Source organism: Salmo salar, chromosome ssa14 (genome assembly GCF_905237065.1).
Source record: "Salmo salar chromosome ssa14, Ssal_v3.1, whole genome shotgun sequence".
NCBI classification, from domain to species: domain Eukaryota; kingdom Metazoa; phylum Chordata; class Actinopteri; order Salmoniformes; family Salmonidae; genus Salmo; species Salmo salar.
In genome coordinates, this window is record NC_059455.1 from 20,773,165 (window position 1) to 20,796,806 (window position 23,642).

At 42.5% G+C, this 23,642-nt stretch overlaps 1 long non-coding RNA gene and 3 gene segments (V, D, J or C); all 4 read left to right on the forward strand.

Annotated features, from left to right (window-relative positions):
- Positions 1-1,800: 1,800 nt before the first annotated feature.
- LOC123726575 (T cell receptor alpha variable 3-like) lies at positions 1,801-2,258 on the forward strand. The segment is given in 2 exon segments: positions 1,801-1,816; positions 1,927-2,258. Coding segments are annotated over 2 exon segments (348 nt in total).
- A 1,779-nt stretch (positions 2,259-4,037) lies between these two features.
- LOC123726668 (uncharacterized) lies at positions 4,038-5,841 on the forward strand. Its single transcript, XR_006758761.1, has 3 exons — positions 4,038-5,430; positions 5,527-5,588; positions 5,707-5,841. It is a non-coding gene; the product is annotated as an uncharacterized lncRNA (long non-coding RNA).
- Positions 5,842-7,726: 1,885 nt separating this feature from the next.
- Positions 7,727-8,783, forward strand: LOC123726669 (T cell receptor alpha variable 21-like). The segment is given in 2 exon segments: positions 7,727-7,874; positions 8,002-8,783. Coding segments are annotated over 2 exon segments (486 nt in total).
- A 13,015-nt stretch (positions 8,784-21,798) lies between these two features.
- On the forward strand, positions 21,799-22,756 carry LOC123726670 (T cell receptor alpha variable 38-2/delta variable 8-like). The segment is given in 2 exon segments: positions 21,799-22,031; positions 22,142-22,756. Coding segments are annotated over 2 exon segments (525 nt in total).
- Positions 22,757-23,642: the final 886 nt, after the last annotated feature.

Here is a 23,642-nt window from a genome sequence, read left to right on the forward strand (position 1 = left end):
CAGATAAAGCACTAAATTAACTTCAGTTAGTGCTGAACACGGCTGCTAGAATCTCATATTACTCCAGTGCTAGCCTCTCTACACTGGCTTTCTGTTAATTATATGCATATTCTCGTTTCTGGGCAAGAGTAGTAACCAGATTAACCTGTTGGGGATAGGGGGCAGTATTGACACGGCTGGATAAAAAACGTACCCGATATAATCTGGTTACTACTCCTGCCCAGTAACTAGAATATGCATATAATTATTGGCTTTGGATAGAAAACACCCTAAAGTTTCTAAAACTGTTTGAATGGTGTATGTGAGTATAACAGAACTCCTATGGCAGGCCAAAACCTGAGAAGATTTCAAGCAGGAAGTGGCCTGTCTGAGAAGTAGTGTTTCATCTTGGCTCTTTTTATTGAAGACTCAGGATCTGTGCAATAACGTGACACTTCCTACGTCTTCCATAGGGTCTCAGAGCCCGGGAAAACGTTGAACGATATCGAGGCAGGCTCTGGCTGAAACACTTTATCGCTTTTGGCAAGTGGCCACTCAGAGTACTATGGGCTTAGGCGCGTGCCCGCTTCGACCGAATGCTTTGTTTTCCTTTGTCTGTTTATCTAAACGCAGATTCCCGGTCGGAATATTATCGCTTCTTTATGAGAAAAATTGCATAAAAATTGATTTTAAACAGTGGTTGACATGCTTCGAAGTACGGTAATGGAATATTTAGAATTCTTTTGTCACGAATTGCGCCATGCTCGTCACCCTTATTTAGCCTTTAGGATAGTGTCTAGAACGCACGAACAAAACGCCGCTGTTTGGATATAACGATGGATTATTTTGGACCAAACCAACATTTGTTATTGAAGTAGAAGTCCTGGGAGTGCATTCTGACGAAGACAACAAAGGTAAGAACATTTTTCTTATAGTAAATCTGACTTTGATGAGTGCTAAACCTGCTGGGTGTCTAAATAGCTAGCCCTGTGATGCCGGGCTATCTACTGAGAATATTGCAAAATGGGCTTTCACCGAAAAGCTATTTTAAAATCGGACATATCGAGTGCATAGAGGAGTTCTGTATCTATAATTATTAAAATAATTGTTATGCTTTTTGTGAACGTTTATCGTGAGTAATTTAGTAAATTCACCGGCAGTGTTCGGTGGGAATGCTAGTCACATGCTAGTCACATGCTAATGTAATAAGCTGGTTTTTGATATAAATATGAACTTGATTGAACAAAACATGCATGTATTGTATAACATAATGTCCTAGGGTTGTCATCTGATGAAGATCATCAAAGGTTAGTGCTACATTTAGCTGTGGTTTGGGTTTATGTGACATTATATGCTAGCTTGAAAAATGGGTGTCTGATTATTTCTGGCTCGGTACTCTGCTGACATAATCTAATGTTTTGCTTTCTTTGTAAAGCCTTTTTGAAATCGGACAGTGTGGTTAGATTAATGAGAGTCTTATCTTTAAAATGGTGTAAAATAGTCATATATTTGAAAAATTGAAGTAATAGCACATCTAAGGATTTGAATAACGCGCCACAGGATTCAACTGGCTGTTGAGCAAGCGTCCCACCTAGCCCATAGAGGTTAAATCGGGTATGTTTTTTATCCGGCCGTGCAAATACTGCCCCCTAGCCCCAACAGGTTTTAAAGCAATTTGTAGGTACACTTTTAGGTAAACTAAGCAGAAATTATCAACTGAAAACCTTGCAGATGAAGTTGGTTTGGAGTATTCAGCTTCTGTTGTACTATTAGTCAGTTTGACTTCCAACCCCAGCGATGTTGTTCATCTGGTCAATTATTATGTTCTCAGTAATAGGTAAGTTATGGATTTCAAAGTAGTGTCTTGTTGTCTGTTTTGAAAATTACAACAATACAAGTTTATTTCAATAAAAAAATTACTCAATGTTCATCTCTTCACATTTGCAGGTGGCACCTATGAGCAGACTATCGAGCCAAACCAACATGAAGTGCATGGAGAGGAGGGTTACAATGTTCAACTTTCCTGCAACTACTCCTCAGCATACCGTGTACTGTGTATCCTCAGCATACCATGTACACAGTATCCAGAATCAGCTCCCCAATTCCTCCTCTTCATCCTGCACTCCACTGGGACTGGACAGAGAGCTGATTCTCTTGACTCTCACTTCTCTGGTAAACTGAACAAAGAGAAGACCCGTGTGGATCTGGAGAATTCCTCTGCTGAAGTGACAGACTCTGCTCTGTACTACTGTGCTCTATGTATGAGCGGCATAGGCTAAGATGCAATATATAATATATAACACAGTATATACATATGAGATGAGTAATGCAATATAGGTAAACATTATTAAAGTGGCAATATTAAAGTGACTAGTGTTCCATTTATTAAAGTGGCCAATGATTTCAAGTCTGTATGTAAGCAGCAGCATATATGTGCTAGTGATGGCTGTTTTACAGTCTGATGGCCTTGAGATAGAAGCTGTTTTTCAGTCTCTCTGTCCCAGCTTTGATACACCTGTACTGACCTCACCTTCTGGATGATAGTGGGGTGAACCGGCAGTGGCCTGGATGGTTGTTGTTGGCCTTCCTGTGACATTGTGTGCTGTAGGTGTACTGGAGGGCCGGTAGTTTGCCCCCGGTGATGCGTTGTGCAGACCACACCACCCTCTGGAGAGCCCTGCGATTGTGAGCGGGCAATTGCCGTACCAGGCGGGGATGCAGCCCGACAGGATGCACTCAATTGTGCATCTGTAAAAGTTTGTGAGGGTTAAATGTGACAAGCCAAATTTCTTCAGGTTCCTGAGGTTGAAGAGGCGCTGTTGCACCTTCTTCCCCATGATGTCTGTGTGGGTGGACCATTTCAGTTTGTCAGTGATATGTATGCCGAGGAACTTAAAACTTTCCACCTTCTCTACTGCTGTCCCATCGATGTGGATAGGGGGGTGCTCCCTCTGCTGTTTCCTGAAGTCCATGATAATTTCCTTTGTTTTGTTGACGTTGAGTGAGAGGTTGTTTTCCTGACACCACACTCCGAGGGCCCTCACCTCCTCCCTGTAGGCTGTCTCGTCATTGCTGGTAATCAACCCTACTACTGTTGTGTCATCTGCAAACTTGATGATTGGGTTGGAGGAGTGAATGGCCACACAGTCATGGGTGAACAGGGAGAACAGTAGGGGCCCGAGCACACACCCTTGTGAGGCCCCAGTGTTGAGGATCAGCAGGGTGGAAATGTTGTTTCCTACCTTCACCACCTGGGGGAAGTCCGGGACCCAATTCCCAATTGCACAGGGCGGGGTTGAGACCCAGGGCCTCAAGCTTAATGACAAGCTTGGAGGGTACTATGGTGTTGAATGCTGAGCTATAGTCAATGAACAGCATTCTTACATAGGTATTCCTCTTGTCCAGATGGGATAGGGCATTGTGCAGTGTGATGGTGATTGCGTCATCTGTGGACCTATTGGGGCGGTAAGCAAATGGAAGTGGGTCTATGGTGACAGGTAAGGTGGAGGTGATATAATCCTTGACTAATCTCTCAAAGCACTTCATGATGACAGAAGTGAGTGCTATGGGGCGATAGTCATTTAGGTTGGTAACCTTTGCATTCTTGGGTACAGGAACAATGGTGGCTATCTTGAAGCATGTGGGGACAGCAGACTGCGATAGGGAGAGTTTGAATATGTCCGTAAACACACCAGCCAGCTGGTCCGCGCATGCTCTGAGGAAGCGGCTAGGGATGCCATATGGGCCGGCAGCCTTGCCAGGGTTAACACGTTTAAATGTCTTTCTCAATTCGGCCATCGAGAAGGAGAGCCCACAGTCCTTGGTAGCTGGCCGAGTCAGTGGCACTGTGTTATCCTCAAAGCGCGCAAAGAACGTGTTTAGCTTGTCTGGCAACAAGACGTTTGTGTCCGCGATGTGACTGGTTTTCCTTTTGTAGTCCATGATTGTCCGTAGACCCTGCCACATACGTCTCGTGTCTGAGCCGTTGAACTGCGACTCCACTTTGTCTCGATATTGATGTTTGCCTGTTTGATTGCCTTGTAGAGGGAACGACTACACTGTTTGTATTCTGACATATTCCCCGTCACCTTGCAATGGTTAAATGCAGTGGTTCGTGCTTTCAGTTTTGTGCGAATGCTGCCATCTATCCACAATTTCTGGTTAGGGTAGGTTATAATAGTTACAGTGGGTACAACATCTCCTATACACTTCTCGATAAACTCAGTGACCGTCTCGGTGTACATGTCCATAATATTCTCAGAAGCTACCTGGAACATATCCCAGTCCGCGTGATCAAAACAATTTTGGAGTGTACAGGTGAGCATTACAACATGTTGTAAGTGAGCCTGTATTGTTGATGGAAGTTCCTTTTTTTAACTTCTGTCAATTTATTTCGTTTCTATATTCTCTTTACAGGACAGATTGCTGGGGATCACATTACTCCTGTAAAGAATGAAGTGATCAGTACAGACGGAATACCTGTGACTGAGCTGCTCATTTGATATAAGCAGAAAAAATATATTTACCTTTACTGGTACCGGCATTATTCTAACCAGGCTCCTCAGTTTCTACTGTATAACAATCTGGTCTAAGATACCTTTTTATTATTCTGTATGTAAATCTGAGATATCCAATATGTAGTATAAATTACGAATTTGCAAAACGTACTATATGTTATGAATTTGCAAACGTAATATATGTTACAAATTTTCAAAACATTCGATATTTTACGAATTCTAGTTAGGTGGCTAGCTAGGTTAGGGTTAGGGGTTAGGGTTAAGTTAAGGGTTAAGTTTAGGAGTTAGGTTATTGGGTTAAGGTAAGTGTTTGGTGAAGGGTTAGCTAAGTTGTTGCAAAGTACCAAAAATCGTGTAAATAATTGAAAATGTGTTATTAGTTCAAATGCTATATTTGTCCCTGATGTGATTCAAACTCACAACTTTTTGGTTCACGTTTTTGGTTCACGTATTTTAATATACTTTATGTACAGTAGTGGACCTGAATTACAAACTCCGTAGGTTACATGAGTGTTTGTACATGAATTATAATAGAATATCTGTATGTTTTTAAACTTTATTATTGTTATTTTTTTATAAATGAATCATACTTACTTCATGGAACATTTAAGTCATTGTAAATTCCATTAGGCTAATCATATCATATGAGTTAGACGTGTAGGCTTTACACTTTGTCTAATGTACTGCAGAGAGTGCTAATGTAATATTGACGAGGTTATTTTGACTCATACATTTCTATACAATCTTACCTCTCTCTGAACAGGCTCCTCCTTCATGTCTGTCAGTTGATGGTGATACACAGGCTGAGATGGACATGGAAGAGAGAGAGAGGATCTCTACCTCTTACTGTAACTCACAGTCACTCTCAGTGTGTTCTGTATAACCATGGTACTCTGTCTGATCATCTGGCTGGTTCTTGATGTATTCTGCTTCGGTATGATGGAACCTTTTCTCTCATTGGTTTATATAATCATCATCTATGTAATTTCAACTTTCATCATCACTCACTTTATCTTTGTTTGTCTTCCAGAGTGTACAGGAGACCATGTTCAACAGCAACCAGGAGGTGTGATTGCTACAGAAGGAGGACTGGTAACACTGAGTTGTCAATATAACACCAGTGCTGATAATGCATATCTATATTGGTACAAACAAGAAGCAAATGACTTCCCTAAACATATGCTGAGTCGTTTTTCTTTTGGGTCTGGAGACAATGCTGCAGGGTTCAAGGAGAGATTCAATGCAAGTCTAAATGCCAAGACACAATCAGTCCCCTTGACGATCCAGAGGATGCAGCTGTCTGACTCCGCTGTGTACTACTGTGCTCTGAAGCCCACAGTGACAACAGGATATACAGCCCCCTTACAAAAACACTGTTTGTGCACGTGGGTGCGTGTGTACAGGACTTTGTGTTTTTTTAAGTCACTGGGAGGTGTTATATAATTGAGGTAAAGGAAAAGAAATGCCTTTTATAGCTGACAGTGAGAAACCAGGGGAGTCATTCTATCATAACAATACTTGTGTTCACTGTTTTCACTGTGTCAAATAATACTTACCAGCATGTTACTAGGATACATTTCAATATTTGCACTAGTGGGTGAGTTTGATACTATTCTTCATATCCAAACACATATCCAATGTAGTTACTTGAGAGTGGAGGATCTTTTGTCAATTTTTAATACACAAAATAAAGATTTGAATTTCCTGATAATAATTCCTGTTTTCATAAATGTTTTCCAGGTGGCAGTCATGGGAATGACATCACTCCAACAACAGATAGGATGTTTGGGTTGGAGGGTGATGTCATAAATCTGTCCTGTAACTACTCCTCTGCTAGTACTCTCCGGTGGTATCAACAGTACCCTGGATCACCTCCCATCTTCCTCCTCCTCACTGGAGTGTCCTCAAACCCCTCTGTAGTGAAAGCTAAACCTGAACAAAAAAACAGTGTAAAAAGCTATCAAGCTCATTTTGAATTTCATCATTACCTTGAATAGACAAAACACAAATACACAGAAAAATATATATTTTTTGATTTTCAGTGAACAATAATAAAATATAAAATACAATTTTTTAATGGCTATCTGATGATGTTGCTGATTGATACTTTAGATTGTAGATTTAAACAGGAAAACAACATAAGCTGTGAATGAATGAACGCCTCATGTTGAATGTCAACAATATCCTTGGTAGCAGGAAAGGGGCAGAGTCAAGTGCAGGAGACTGAGGTCCGTTAACACAGATGTTTTTTTAAACACTGTATAAATAAGGTAGCCACAAGGCAGGGTGCGCAAAACACAGGATAGGAGAACAACTCCAAAATTCAAAATGCACGGGGCGCAGCCTGGCAATCCCAATGTATGATCCAAAGTACGCTGCGTAGTAAAAGGCAGCGCAAAATACCAACTGCCACTCACACATGACATTAAATAATCCCGCACGAATTCCCAAACAAAAAGACAAACTAAATACCCCCCACTAAATGACTAACAAGGAACAGGTGCGGACCTAGACAGACAAAACCAAAAGACACAGAAACATAGATCGGTGGCAGCTAGTAGGCCGGCGACGACGACCGCCGAGCACCGCCCGACCGGGGAGGGGCGCCACCTTCTGTGGACACTGTGACATTGAATAAATGAATATTTTACATTTTACATTTAAGTCATTTAGCAGACGCTCTTATCCAGAGCGACTTACAAATTGGTGCATTCACCTTATAATATCCAGTGGAACAACCACTTTACAATAGTGCATCTAAATCTTTTAAGGGGGGGTTAGAAGGATTACTTTATCCTATCCCAGGTATTCCTTGAAGAGGTGGGGTTTCAGGTGTCTCCGGAAGGTGGTGATTGACTCCGCTGTCCTGGCGTCATGAGGGAGCTTGTTCCACCATTGGGGTGCCAGAGCAGCGAACAGTTTTGACTGGGCTGAGCGGGAACTGTGCTTCCTCAGAGGTAGGGAGGCGAGCAGGCCAGAGGTGGATGAACGGAGTGCCCTTGTTTGGGTGTAGGGCCTGATCAGAGCCTGGCCTAAAATCAAGAAAATATATGGATATAAATAACACAGTTTTATCTAATATCCAATAGAGGGAGACTAAGGTAATCATATTTCAATGCAGCCCTGGCATTTTGAGGATGTGACAGTGGAATCAAGCAGCAGCAAGAAGTCTGCTGTTACTTCTGCTCATCTGACAACTCTCTGTATTTTGGGGTGGGGCTTCAAAGTTTTGAGAAGAGATGGTCCATTCAAAACTAGATGGAAGAGGATGTTACTTTAGTATACACAAATCTTGCTGTGCTGTGTGCTATGATTTTAACTTTCAGTTTCATCCAGAAATGTCAATCCCCACATTAATTTTGCTTCTAGTACTTGCATGTAAGTAAACTACTTTAATCATAAACATTTTTATCGGTGTAATTTTGAGTCTAAAGTGTTAATGCAGTGAAAATAGATCTATAAAAGAGTAATAATAGAAGAATAACATATTTTGCATCTCTTGCAGGTGACAGTAATGGTCAGACCATTGAGCCAATCAGAGAGGAGGTGTATGCTCCAGCAGGTAGCAATATTACACTTTCATGCACCTACTCATCTGCAGTCTCTCTTCAATGGTATCTCCAGGACCCTGGATCACCTCCTCAGTATATACTGCTTATCCTGCATGGTGCTGGGTCTCCATCACGGGCTCCAAGTCTGGATCCTCGACTGTCAGTCAAACTAAATGATGAGAAGAACCGTGTGGATCTGGAGATCTCCTCTGCTAAAGAGAAAGACTCTGCTATGTACTACTGTGCACTGACGCCCACAGTGAAAGGAAACCAACAAACGCTGTACAAAAACCTAACCTGACACATTCTATACGTACATGACATGACCTACAGGAGATGATACATCTGAAGATTTTTCTTTTTGACAGGAAACCTGGTGGGAGTGTTTAAAAACCTACGTAAAGAGGAGGAGCAACATTGTATACGCCTAGTTATCATTTCAAAGTCATAGCAATGTTTTGGCTTTGCTGTTTTCTAAATAACACATTTATGTCTGTTCTATAACATAGACCATGATGCTCCTGTTATATTCTACTGATTTCAGCCCTTGTAGGTGATACTTTAGAGGATGATATTACTCAAACCAGTCCTGAGGAGTATTATTTAGAGGGTAGCAGAGTTAAGAGCTCCTGTAACTATACAGTAAAGGCTAATAATCTCCAGTGGTACAGACAGTACCCTGGATCAGCACCCCAATTCCTCCTCTACACTACAGTCGCTGCAACTCCACGTGTAGTGGAAGCTACTCCTCCATACCCAAGAATGACTGCTAAACTGAACGATGAGAGAACCCGTGTGGATCTGGAGATTTCCTCTGCTGTTGTAACAGACTCTGCTCTGTACTATTGCGCCTTGCAGCGCACAGTGGCAGGAAACCCAGAAACCCTGTCAAAAAAACCTGACAGCTCATGATAAACTCCTCTTATTCATATTTTAGGGCAGGGGTGTGGCTTACTACTGTAGGTAAAAACAATTTTTATTTGACTTTGTGTAGCGACAGGTTAGTAAATTACTGTATTCCTGTCATTCTATTAAGTACATTTTTAGACTAATGTATAGTTTATCAGTATTATTGGATTTTTGAGTAAATTCCAAGATCTTTAATCATTTAAAATACATCTACCTTGTGATTTATCCAACACCTCTTCACATTAGCAGGTGACAGTGTAACGGTTGACGTAAGGATTGGACCAAGGTGCAGCGGGAACGTGTATACTCACCTTCTTTATTAAATTAAAGGAAGGAAAAACAAACAAATCACATATACAAAACAACGAACGACACTAAACAGTCCTATCAGGTGCACAGACACAAAACAGGAGACAACTACCCACAAACCCCCATAGCACAAACACCCCTATACATAGGACCTTCAATCAGAGGCAACGAGGAACAGCTGCCTCCAATTGAAGGTCAATCAACAAACCCCAAACATAGAAATAGAAAGACTAGACATGAACATAGAAATACGCTAACGTAGAACATAGACCAAAAACCCTGGAACACTCTAAACAAACACCCCTCTTACATAAGCACATAGACCAACAAACCCCGAGACACTCTAAACAAACACCCCCTGCCATGTCCTGACCAAACTACAATAACAAATAACCCCTTTTGCTGGTCAGGACGTGACAGACAGTTTTCAGCAGACTATCCAGCCAAACCAACATGAAGTATATGAAGAGGAGGGTGGTAATGTTCAGCTATCCTGAAACTACTCCTCAGCATACAGTGTACTGTGGTATAAACAGGATCCAGGATCAGCTCCCCAATTCCTCCTCTTCATCCTCCATGCCTCTAGGACTGTAGTGAGATATAAACCTCACTATATTTTAAAACCCTTGCTTGTCACAATTGCATGTTCTGTTTGTGCTTCTTGTAATAACAATTTGCATTTATTTTACATTTACATTTTACATTTTAGTCATTTAGCAGACGCTCTTATCCAGAGCGACTTACAAATTGGTGCATTCACCTATAATATCCAGTGGAACAACCACTTTACGATAGTGCATCTAAATCTTTTAAGGGGGGGGGTTAGAAGGATTACTTTATCCTATCCCAGGTATTCCTTGAAGAGGTGGGGTTTCAGGTGTCTCCGGAAGGTGGTGATTGACTCCGCTGTCCTGGCGTCGTGAGGGAGCTTGTTCCACCATTGGGGTGCCAGAGCAGCGAACAGTTTTGACTGGGCTGAGCGGGAACTGTGCTTCCTCAGAGGTAGGGAGGCGAGCAGGCCAGAGGTGGATGAACGGAGTGCCCTTGTTTGGGTGTAGGGCCTGATCAGAGCCTGAAGGTACGGAGGTGCCGTTCCCCTCACAGCTCCGTAGGCAAGCACCATGGTCTTGTAGCGGATGCGAGCTTCGACTGGAAGCCAGTGGAGAGAGCGGAGGAGCGGGGTGACGTGAGAGAACTTGGGAAGGTTGAACACCAGACGGGCTGCGGCGTTCTGGATGAGTTGTAGGGGTTTAATGGCACAGGCAGGGAGCCCAGCCAACAGCGAGTTGCAGTAATCCAGACGGGAGATGACAAGTGCCTGGATTAGGACCTGCGCCGCTTCCTGTGTGAGGCAGGGTCGTACTCTGCGAATGTTGTAGAGCATGAACCTACAGGATCGGGTCACCGCCTTGATGTTGGTGGAGAACGACAGGGTGTTGTCCAGGGTCACGCCAAGGCTCTTAGCACTCTGGGAGGAGGACACAAGGGAGTTGTCAACCGTGATGGCGAGATCATGGAACGGGCAGTCCTTCCCCGGGAGGAAGAGCAGCTCCGTCTTGCCGAGAGTTCAGCTTGAGGTGGTGATCCGTCATCCACACTGATATGTCTGCCAGACATGCAGAGATGCGATTCGCCACCTGGTTGTCAGAAGGGGGAAAGGAGAAGATTAATTGTGTGTCGTCTGCATAGCAATGATATGAGAGACCATGTGAGGATATGACAGAGCCAAGTGACTTGGTGTATAGCGAGAATAGGAGTGGGCCAAGAACAGAGCCCTGGGGGACACCAGTGGTGAGAGCACGTGGTGCGGAGACAGATTCTCGCCACGCCACCTGGTAGGAGCGACCTGTCAGGTAGGACGCAATCCAAGCGTGCGCGGTGCCGGAGATGCCCAGCTCGGAGAGGGTGGAGAGGAGGATCTGATGGTTCACGGTATCAAAGGCAGCAGATAGGTCTAGAAGGATGAGAGCAGAGGAGAGAGAGTTAGCTTTAGCAGTGCGGAGAGCCTCCGTGACACAGAGAAGAGCAGTCTCAGTTGAATGCCCAGTCTTGAAACCTGACTGATTAGGATCAAGAAGGTCATTCTGAGAGAGATAGCAAGAGAGCTGGCCAAGCACGGCGCGTTCAAGAGTTTTGGAGAGAAAGGAAAGAAGGGATACTGGCCTGTAGTTGTTGACATCGGAGGGATCGAGTGTAGGTTTTTTCAGAAGGGGGTGCAACTCTCGCTCTCTTGAAGACGGAAGGGACGTAGCCAGCGGTCAAGGATGCGTTGATGAGCGAGGTGAGGTAGGGGAGAAGGTCTCCGGAAATGGTCTGGAGAAGAGAGGAGGGGATAGGGTCAAGTGGGCAGGTTGTTGGGCGGCCGGCCGTCACAAGACGCGAGAGTTCATCTGGAGAGAGGGGGAGAAAGAGGTCAAAGCACAGGGTAGGGCAGTGTGAGCAGGACCAGCAGTGTCGTTTGACTTAGCAACGAGGATCGGATGTCGTCAACCTTCTTTTCAAAATGGTTGACGAAGTCATCCGCAGAGAGGGAGGAGGGGGGAGGGGGAGGAGGATTAAGGAGGGAGGAGAAGGTAGCAAAGAGCTTCCTAGGGTTAGAGGCAGATGCTTGGAGTTTAGAGTGGTAGAAAGTGGCTTTAGCAGCAGAGACAGAAGAGGAAAATGTAGAGAGGAGGGAGTGAAAGGATGCCAGGTCCGCAGGGAGGCGAGTTTTCCTCCATTTCCGCTCGGCTGCCCGGAGCCCTGTTCTGTGAGCTCGCAGTGAGTCGTCGAGCCACGGAGCAGGAGGGGAGGACCGAGCCGGCCTGGAGGATAGGGGACAGAGGAAATCAAAGGATGCAGAGAGGGAGGAGAGGAGGGTTGAGGAGGCAGAATCAGGAGATAGGTTGGAGAAGGTTTGAGCAGAGGGAAGAGATGATAGGATGGAAGAGGAGAGAGTAGCGGGAGAGAGAGAGCGAAGGTTGGGACGGCGCAATACCATCCGAGTAGGGGGAGAGTGAGAAGTGTTGGATGAGAGCGAGAGGGAAAAGGATACAAGGTAGTGGTCGGAGACTCGGAGGGGAGTTGCAATGAGATTAGTGGAAGAACAGCATCTAGTAAAGATGAGGTCAAGCGTATTGCCTGCCTTGTGAGTAGGGGGGGAAGGTGAGAGGGTGAGGTCGAAAGAGGAGAGGAGTGGAAAGAAGGAGGCAGAGAGGAATGAGTCGAAGGTAGACGTGGGGAGGTTAAAGTCACCCAGAACTGTGAGAGGTGAGCCATCCTCAGGAAAGGAACTTATCAAGGCGTCAAGCTCATTGATGAACTCTCCAAGGGAACCTGGAGGGCGATAAATGATAAGGATGTTAAGCTTGAAAGGGCTGGTAACTGTGACAGCATGGAATTCAAATGAGGAGATAGACAGATGGGTCAGGGGAGAAAGAGAGAATGTCCACTTGGGAGAGATGAGGATTCCAGTGCCACCACCCCGCTGGCTCGATGCTCTAGGGGTATGCGAGAACACGTAGTCAGACGAGGAGAGAGCAGTAGGAGTAGCAGTGTTATCTGTGGTGATCCATGTTTCCGTCAGCGCCAGGAAGTCTAGGGACTGGAGGGTAGCATAGGCTGAGATGAACTCAGCCTTGTTGGCCGCAGACCGGCAGTTCCAGAGGCTGCCGGAGACCTGGAACTCCACGTGGGTCGTGCGCGCTGGGACCACCAGGTTAGAGCGGCAGCGGCCACGCGGTGTGGAGCGTTTGTATGGCCTGTGCAGAGGAGAGAGAACAGGGATAGGCGGACACATAGTAGACAAGCTACAGAAGAGGCTACGCTAATGCAAATGAGATTGGAGTGACAAGTGGACTACACGTCTCGAATGTTCAGGAAGTTAAGCTTACGTTGCAAAAATGTTATTGACTAAAATGATACAGTACTGCTGGCTGGTGGAGTAGGCTAGCTAGCAGTGGCTGCGTTGTTGACTTTGAACGTGTAGCTGGCTAGGTAACCTCGGTAGTTTCAGTACTACACCTTGTCATGATACAAAGCAACTTTGTAGCTAGCTAGCTAACATAACACTAATCAAGACGTTCCTTGTAGTGTATTTAGTTTCAACAATGCTGCTCGTCGGTAATAGTTGGCTAGGTTAGGAAAAATGGCGTCGCGGGGGACGGAAATAGCTGGCTAGCTAACCTCGATGGCTGGCTAGCTAACAATTATCAATTAACAATTATCAAGCTATGACAAAGACAACTAGGTAGCTCGCTAGGTAACACTGCACTAGTCAAATCGTTCCGTTGTGAAGTATTAGTAACTACAGCGCTGCTAGTCGGTAACGGATGGCTATCTGGCAGTGGGTTAATGATGACTAGGTGTGTTGAGTAAGTCTGGCGCCGCGTCGCGGCTGGCTAGCACACCTCGATAATACTCAAACTCAAGCTACACAATTATCTTAGATACAGAGACAGCACAGACAACTATGTAGCTGGCTAACTAACACTAACACCACACTAATCAAGTCGTTGCGTTGTAATGTAATAGTTTCTGCGGTGCTGTTAGTCGGTGGAAGTTGGCTAGCTAACAGTGATGACTAGCTAGCTAGCAGCTAGCAGTGTTGACTACGTTAGGAGGACGAAGATAGCTAGCCTCGATAATTACTCAGTTACTCTAAACTACACAATTATCTTTGATACAAAGACGGCTATGTAGCTAGCTAAGAAGAATTGCTCAGATCAAACAAATCAAGCCGTTGATTTTACATGAACAGACTGTGGTTTTCCAAAGTGCATGCAGGCAGAGTCAACTGTATTTATTACTAAATTGTGTATAACAATAAATAATACAGGGCTAATAAACAATTTAATATGTTCCCTTGAGGCATTTACTTTAAAGGCTGAAGCAGTGCATCAGACACATACAACAACACAGACACTTTAATAAAATCAACACTTGAAATGTAATTAACTGTCAGAGTGCATTTAATAACTATAATAGTATAAAAACAGTGCCAAGGGTTGGTCAACGTTAAGGTCGGCTCTAGCCCAATTCTAACCCTAGCTTCTTGTCTACCTACTGAATTGACCATAACCCTGGTATTAACCCTAACCCTAGCTTCAGTTGGCACAAATAATGAAACACATTAGGAGAAGCAGGATTATGAGGCTGGCAGTTTTCTACTTGATTAACTCCATGCAGGAGTAAGAGGTTTATTTTATGGACCAAATAGAAAGACAACAACCCATGTGTAATAGGATACATGGTGATGCCATTGACCATTGAAAAATAGGTGTCAGGTTGTAGAGAATCAAAGGACCATGAATATAATAAGAAACCTTAGGTGTGGGCTTAAGGCCGGTAGCAACCACTGTAGAATGTCTGGTCAGAACAAAGATAAGGCGGATGTCCAGGTTAAGAGGAGTTTAATGGAAGAAGATGTCCACATTCACACATGTCCACATGTCCACATTCACACATACATCTGACCACTCATGGTTCAGATAACTGAGAATTGTGTCCTATGTGTTAAGATGCACACACAATTAAACATCAGACATAGAGGGATTCAGTCCACAGGAGGAAAAGTTCAGCAGGATGGAAAACTGTGGAAGTGCTCATCAGGATTGGAAAAGCACGTTTCTGACCACACATCGTGCTGGGGTCATAGATTAACTGAAACTGAAGTCCCGGAAATCAAGGCCACTGATAGGCTGAACGAGATGTGGTGATAAGTATTTGACCAATTAGACACTGACAAAAGAGTGGGTCCTATGAATGGGAGACTAAGCTGCCCGACTAGAACTAACCAGAAGGGAAGGCTAGAATCGGCTGACGGAAGCAGGTTGTTTTAACAACCATCATTAACGTTAATGTGCACTGAGATGACAGGAATGATGATCATGGATGCATCCCATGTTAATCATTGGTATCAGTCATAAAACCAATCGTCAGTTCACTTGATTACTGTTTTAAATGCATAGTAAGGATAACTATTTGTGGCATTGGGCAGCATAGCCCAGGTCTATATTGGACTGGATCATAGGCTACTGTCATCTGTGCCTTCCTTTCTGATTTTGTTACAAACCTTTACTGGATAAATGATTTTGTTTGTCATATGAGTTCAATTTGGCCTGAACATAAAATATATTTCTCCAACGCCCATAACAACTGACAAATTTGAATTTTCAAAGGACTTGGAGAAGAAGATAACATTATTTAAAGGAGCCACTTCATTGTACCAAATATATCACATTTAAAAAGGAATCCCTTTTGCAGTTCAACTAAACAATTGAAAATACCATAAGCTCCTCCCCTACTGCAGAGCCCCACAATTATGAGACTTCACAGCTACAGTGGATGGAACATAACGTCTTTAACCTCTTACATCGAGACGTTCCGCTAGCGGAACACCTGCTCCAATATCCAATGATGGGCGTGGCGTGAAATACAAATTCCTCTAAAATCCGAAAACTTCCATTTTTCAAACATATGACTATTTCACAGCATTTTAAAGACAAGACTCTCGTTAATCTAACCACACTGTCCGATTTCAAAAAGGCTTTACAGCGAAAGCAAAACATTAGATTATGTCAGCAGAGTACCCAGCCAGAAATAATCAGACACCCATTTTTCAAGCTAGCATATAATGTCACAAAAACCCAGAAGACAGCTAAATGTAGCACTAACCTTTGATGATCTTCATCAGATGACACACCTAGGAAATTATGTTATACAATACATGCATGTTTTGTTCAATCAAGTTCATATTTATATCAAAAAACAGCTTTTTACATTAGCATGTGACGTTCAGAACTAGCATACCCCCCGCAAACTTCCGGGGAATTTACTAACAATTTACTAAATTACTCACGATAAACGTTCACAAAAAGCATAACAATTATTTTAAGAATTATAGATACAGAACTCCTCTATGCACTCGATATGTCCGATTTTAAAATAGCTTTTGGTGAAAGCACATTTTGCAATATTCTAAGTACATAGCCCAGCCATCACGGGCTAGCTATTTAGACACCCGGCAAGTTTAGCCTTCACCAAAATCAGATTTACTATTACAAAAGTTTGATTACCTTTTGTTGTCTTCGTCAGAATGCACTCCCAGGACTGCTACTTCAATAACAAATGTTGGTTTGGTCCAAAATAATCCATCGTTATATCCGAATAGCGGCGTTTTGTTCGTGCATTCCAGAAACTATCCGAAATGGTAAATCAGGGTCGTGCGCATGGCGCATTTCGTGACAAAAAAAATCTAAATATTCCATTACCGTACTTCGAAGCATGTCAACCGCTGTTTAACCTCTCTAGGCTAGGCGGGACGAATTCGTCCCACCTACGTAACAGCCACGGCTATCCTGTGGCGCGATTTTCAAAACCTTAAAAATCCTATTACTTCAATTTCTCAAACATATGACTATTTTACAGCCATTTAAAGATAAGACTCTCGTTAATCTAACCACACTGTCCGATTTCAAAAAGGCTTTACAACGAAAGCAAAACATTAGATTATGTCAGCAGAGTACCAAGCCAGAAATAATCAGACACCCATTTTTCAAGCCAGCATATAATGTCACCAAAACCCAGAAGACAGCTAAATGCAGCACTCACCTTTGATGATCTTCATCAGATGACAACCCTAGGACATTATGTTATACAATACATGCATGTTTTGTTCAATCAAGTTCATATTTATATCAAAAACCAGCTTTTTACATTAGCATGTGACGTTCAGAACTAGCATACCCCCGCAAACTTCCGGGGAATTCGCTAACATTTTACTAAATTACTCACGATAAACGTTCACAAAAAGCATAACAATTATTTTAAGAATTATAGATACAGACCTCCTCTATGCACTCGATATGTCCGATTTTAAAATAGCTTTTTGGTGAAAGCACATTTTGCAATATTCTAAGTACATAGCCCAGGCATCACGGGCTCGCTATTTAGACACCCGGCAAGTTTAGCACTCACCATAATCATATTTACTATTATAAAAATGTCATTACCTTTTGTTGTCTTCTTCAGAATACACACCCAGGACAGCTACTTCAATAACAAATGTTGGTTTGGTCCAAAATAATCCATCGTTATATCCGAATAGCGGCGTTTTGTTTGTGCGTTCCAGAAACTATCCGAAATAGTAAAGAAGTGTCACGCGCATGGCGCAATTCGTGACAATAAAATTCTAAGTATTCCATGACCGTACTTCGAAGCATGTCAACCGCTGTTTAAAATCAATTTTTACGACATTTTTCTCGTAGAAAAGCGATAATATTCCGACAGGGAATCTCCTTTTCGGCAAACAGAGGAAAAAATCCCAAAGGCGGGGGCGGTCGGGGTCACGCGCATAAGCTAGTGTCTCTTGATGGGCCACTTGAGAAAGGCGATAATGTGTTTCAGCCTGGTGCTGGAATGACGACATTCTGTTTTTTCCCGGGCTCTGAGCGCCTATGGACGACGTGGGAAGTGTCACGTTAGAGCAGAGATCCTTAGTAAATGATAGAGATGGAAAAGAAGTTCAACAAATGGTCAGACAGGCCACTTCCTGTAAAGGAATCTCTCAGGTTTTGACCTGCCATTTGAGTTCTGTTATACTCACAGACACCATTCAAACAGTTTTAGAAAATTTAGGGTGTTTTCTATCCATATGTAATAAGTATATGCATATTCTAGTTACTGAGTAGGAGTGGTAACCAGATTAAATCGGGTATGTTTTTTATCCAGCCGTGTCAATGCTGCCCCCTAGCCCTAACAGGTTAAAATCAATTTTTATGCAATTTATCTCGTAAAAAAGCGATAATATTCCGACCGGGAATCTCCTTTTCGGTCAACAGAGGAAAAAACACAAAGACGGGGGCGGCCAGTGCATGCGCCTAAGCCCACAGTCCCTTGATCGGCCACTTGAGAAAGGCGATAATGTGTTTCAGCCTGGGGCTGGAATGACGACATTCAGGTTTTTCCCGGGCTCTGAGAGCCTATGGAAGACGTGGGAAGTGTCACGTTAGAGCAGAGATCATTTGTAATGGATAGAGATGGCAAAGAAGTTCAAGAAATGGTCAGACAGGGTACTTCCTGTACAGAATCTTCTCACGTTTTGGCCTGCCAAATGAGTTCTGTTATACTCACAGACACCATTCAAACAGTTTTAGAAACTTTGGAGTGTTTTCTATCCAAAGCTAATAGAAAATACTTATCCTAAACAGGTTAAGAGTCCACTGTGGCAACAGGATATACAGCCCCCTTACAAAAACATATAGAGCTACTCAATGACAATACACCTTTCTGGACAGTATACATCACCACTTTGAAATTATATCCTTCTCTCTACCTCCCTGATACTACCAAGACTACCGTGGCAGATGATGATAATCACACTGATGATGATGATAATGATGATGATAATGATGATGATTTTATAGTAAGCAATTGTTGATGCCAATAAAGCTCCCTCTTCCAATTCAGTACTAAATGTAGATTTAAGAGACATTAAAAAGATATTTCAATATCTCATGGATTACAAAATATGCATTTCTTTCATAGAATTCATCGGTAGGAGACAAAACCAATACTCAGTATTGTGTACAGAGTAATGAAAAAGGCAGCATCAACCACAATGGGGACACATTACCAAGTGAGTGTTGCTTTCTACTCTGGGATGACTTGTCTATTTTAGCATCCCCTCTGTGCTGTGTTGCATGGTCTAGGCCTGTGCTGCCACAAAGACAGGAATCAAGAGAGCACCAGATTCATACAATCTTACATGTGTTTATGCTCTTGCTCTTGCTACAGTATCAGAATACAGCGAACAGTAGCTGAGGTTTGATCTTCAGTGTAAGACTGTCATGCAGAAATGTCTAGTTCTTCTTGTGGTCTCAGGTAAATGTATATATATACAGAGCATCACTTTTAACATGAGAAGCATTACTAGAATAGAAAATGATGCTGCTACCATTAGATGATATGTTACAGTGAGACAGAATGTTATGTACAGTATTTTCATTAGAAATGTATTGTTCTGTTTCTGTCTACAGTACTAAACACAGCTCTCTACGACTGTTCTTTTGGGAAAGCACGCACATTGCTTACATTTTTCTTTTTCTTGATGGATCCTTCTATCCTGGCGGAAACTGTTTCCAGATCAGAATTATATTTCAGATACACTGAACATGTTTATAGGCTAACAGAGTGATTGTGGATACACCTGTTCATGTTCTCTCTCCATTCAGGAGTGATTAGTACAGCAGCCTATCAGTAGCAGCACTAGCGTAAAGAAAAATACAATATTTAACCTCTGTAGTGGATGTGACATTGTCAGGTCTGTCAGCTAATGTGACACAAAGTGACACACAGAGGAACACTTCAGAGGAAACTGAATGCATGCCAACATCAGTCTGACGATGGTTAAACCAAATCATATGAAAATGCATTTTTCTTCCTGTTATTCATTCACTTCAGAAGATCCTCTTAAAATGAGTTGTGTTGTGTTTAGAGGAGGAGCTAGTATGAGAATGAAAAGGAGACACTCAAAATGACATGAAGGTCTTTCCTCAGTGCATTGTAAGCTTGTCTCTCTAACATTAACCATGCTGTGCTGGTTCACCTTGTTATTTTTAACATTTGTGGGTAAGTTAAATACATTTAACAGTAATGATCATGTGTAATTACTTAATTACAAGCTTGGAAAAACAACACACAAGCTTTGACCAGAAAAAATATAACTTTTATTTCAAGTCAGTTTTCTGCAGGCGATAGTTGTGTGGATGGAATTTTCTCCAACAGTCTTGAGGAGGATGTGATACATGGTGGCAGTGTCAAGCTTTCCTGTAACTACACATTATCTGGTGGAGGCAGTGTCTTATGGTATCACCAATATCCCACATCTGCTGAGACAATAGTTACTTCTGATCCACCTTATCCTCAACTGTCAGTTAATGTTGACAAAGTGGCTGAACGTGTGGATCTGGAGATCTCCTCTGCTGAAGTGACAGACTCTGCTCTGTACTACTGTACCCTGGAGCCCACAGTGACAGGAAACCCAGAAACACTACAAAAACCGTACTGTAATAAAGTCCTACTATTAAACACCATGTAATAGGTAAGCATCTGCATACAAATAATCAGAGACCATGTTCATGATGATCCATCAATTAAGCCATATATGTTCATCACAGATTATAATGTTGATGTAATGTGGGTCAATTTACTGAATAGGAGAAGTTAAGATGAGAGGTGGAGAGATGATTCTCCTCTATCTGACTGGAACTTCAGTTCTGCCTCCTGATAACACACTGTTACACCTATTACCATGTTTCTCTACCCAGTGTTTCTCCTCTCTGCACTTGTTGGTGAGTATTAGTCTGACATTACATACTTTTATTTTTTTTAAGGTAACTGTCAAGTGTTATTTGTAAATAGCACTTCCTAGAAGAAATGTAAATGACTGATTATCTTTTCACTTGTATTGAATATGACACAGAGTATGTAATAATAACCAATGAAGTGAAAATGTTTATCTAAACTTAACTTTATACAGGAGGCAGTTATGAGAATGACATAAGACCAACAGAGACATAACATGGCATGGAGGGAAGCAGTGTTACTCTGTCTTGCAACTACTCTGGCTTAGTAGTGTCACGACTCCCGCCGAAGTCGGCCCCTCTCCTTGTTCGGGCGGCGTTCGACGGTCGACGTCACCCGCTTACTAGTTGCCACCGATTGATGTTTCACTGTTCGTTTGGTTTTGTCTTTATTGTGTACACCTGTTTTTGATTTCCCCTAATTATGTTCATTATTTAAACCTCTGCATTTCCTGTTTGTCTTGTCGGTGATTGTTTCCTGTTTTGTGTGGTCGGAGGTGTTTCTCCGCAATATGTATTTTCCTAGGAGAAGATATATTGATTTTTCAAGTAAACACGTTTGTTTACATTGATCCCTGTGTCCTGCGCCTGACTCCTCTACTTCTCCTAAAGATAATCATTACAAGTAGACTATCTTCAATGGTATTGTCAATATGCCAGATCAGCACCCCAATTCCTCCTCTACACTACAGTCACCTCAAAGCCCTCTGTATTTAGAGCTGAACCTGATAACATTTGAATTTCATTTAATCTATCATTTGCTTTTAAAAAAAGTTTTAGATAATATATAATTATGTTTTACAGGTGTCTGTTCTGAACAGGTATTATCACCCTACACTGATGTAGAAGTGGCTTCAGAAAGGGACAGAGTTACTCTCTCTTGTAACTACACCTCTTCTGTTAATTCTCTTCTATGGTATCAACAACATCCCAAATCAGCACCACAGTTACTGGAAATGGAACATGTGCCTGCAAAAACACCACAGTTCACTCTTAATCATAACAAAAAAGCCAAACTTGTGGATCTGGAGATCTCCTCTGCTGAAGTGACAGACTCTGCTCTCTACTACTGTGCCCTGACGGCCACTGTGACAGGAAACCCAGAAACACTGCACAAAAACCTTCATATGTGATTCATACAATAACGGAGGGAATCTATTCCACTCCCCACCCACCCCCGATTCCCCCCAGTGGAGGGAACGAGAGATGCAGTATAACTGAAGAGAGGACAAATGAGAGGAAAGGAGAGATTGAGTATCTTTAGAGCAACTGTACTTTGGGGTGGAGCTTGTAGCGAAACTAAGCAGGAATGATCAACAGAAAACATTGCAGATGAAGTCAGGTTATGTTGTGCTATTAGTCAGTTTGACTTCCAACCCCAGCCATGTTGTTCATCTGGTCAATTATTATGTTCTCAGTAATAGGTAAGTTATGGATTTCAAAGTAGTGTCATGTTTTCTGTTTAGAAAATTACAACAATACAATTTAATTTTAATAAAATAATTACTCAATATACATCTCTTCCCATTTGCAGGAGGCAGTTATGAGCAAACTATCGAGCCAAACCAACAAGAAGTGTATGCAGAAGTGGGAAGTAATGTTCTTCTTTCCTGCAACTACTCCTCAGCGTACAGTCTACTATGGTATAAACAGTCTCCAGGATCAGCTCCCCAATACCTTCTGCTCATCCTACACTCCGCTGGGACTGGACAGAGAGCTGATTCTCTTGACTCTCACTTCTCTGGTAAACTGAACAAAGAGAAGACCCGTGTGGATCTGGAGATTTCCTCTGCTGAAGTGACAGACTCTGCTCTGTACTACTGTGCTCTGACGCCCACAGTGACAGGAAACCCAGAGACACTGTACAAAAACCTAACATCGCCTGAGAGAGTACTTCTACACTATAGTTACAGGTTTCATTTGACAATATTGCCATCAAGTGGAGTCAACATGCACCCATTCTATTGTGTCAAGAGGAGGAGCTTAGTTTCACAAATAACATGTCATGAGAGGAACTGAGTGAATGTTCCAAGAGAAGATCATTTAACAGAGAAGTCTCTGTCTAACACAATGAACACATTATGAACACGCACAAAATGCTAGCAATGGCTTAGCTAGCTTAATCGCTACTCCTGCCCAGTAACTAGAATATGCATATAATTATTGGCTTTGGATAGAAAACACCCTAAAGTTTCTAAAACTGTTTGAATGGTGTCTGTGAGTATAACAGAACTCATATGGCAGGCAAAAACCTGAGAAGATTTCATGCAGGAAGTGGCCTGTCTGACAAGGTGTCGTTCTTCTTGCCTCTGTTTATTGAAGACTGAGGATCTCTGCTATAACGTGACACTTCTTACGGCTCCCATAGGCTCTCAGAAGGCGGCAAAAAGCTGAATCGTGGCTTTGCAGGCTCTTGTTGAAAAAAAGTAGCGCGTTTCGGTAGTGGCTGGTTACAGTACTGTGAGACTCAGGCGCGTGCCCGCGTCGACCGAATGCTTTGTTTTCTTTCCTCTGTTTACCTAAACGCAGATTCCCGGTCGGAATATTGTCGCTTTTTTACGAGAAAAATGGCATAAAAATGGATTTTAAACAGCTGTTGACATGCTTCAAAGTACGGTAATGGAATATTTAGAATTTTTTTGTCACGAATTGCGCCATGCTCGTGACCCTTATTTACACTTCGGATAGTGTCTTGGAACGCACGAACAAAACGCCGCTATTTGGATATAACGATGGATTATTTTGGACCAAACCAACATTTGTTATTGAAGTAGCAGTCCTGGGAGTGCATTCTAACGAAGAACATCAAAGGTAATCAAACTTTTGTAATAGTAAATCTGACTTTGGTCAGGGCTAAACTTGGTGGGTGTCTAAATAGCTAGCCGTGATGGCTGGGCTATCTACTGAGAATATTGCAAAATGTGCTTTCACCGAAAAGCTATTTTAAAATCGGACACCTCGATTGCACAAAGGAGTTCTGTATGTATAATTCTTAAAATAATTGTTATGTTTTTTGTGAACGTTTATCGTGAGTA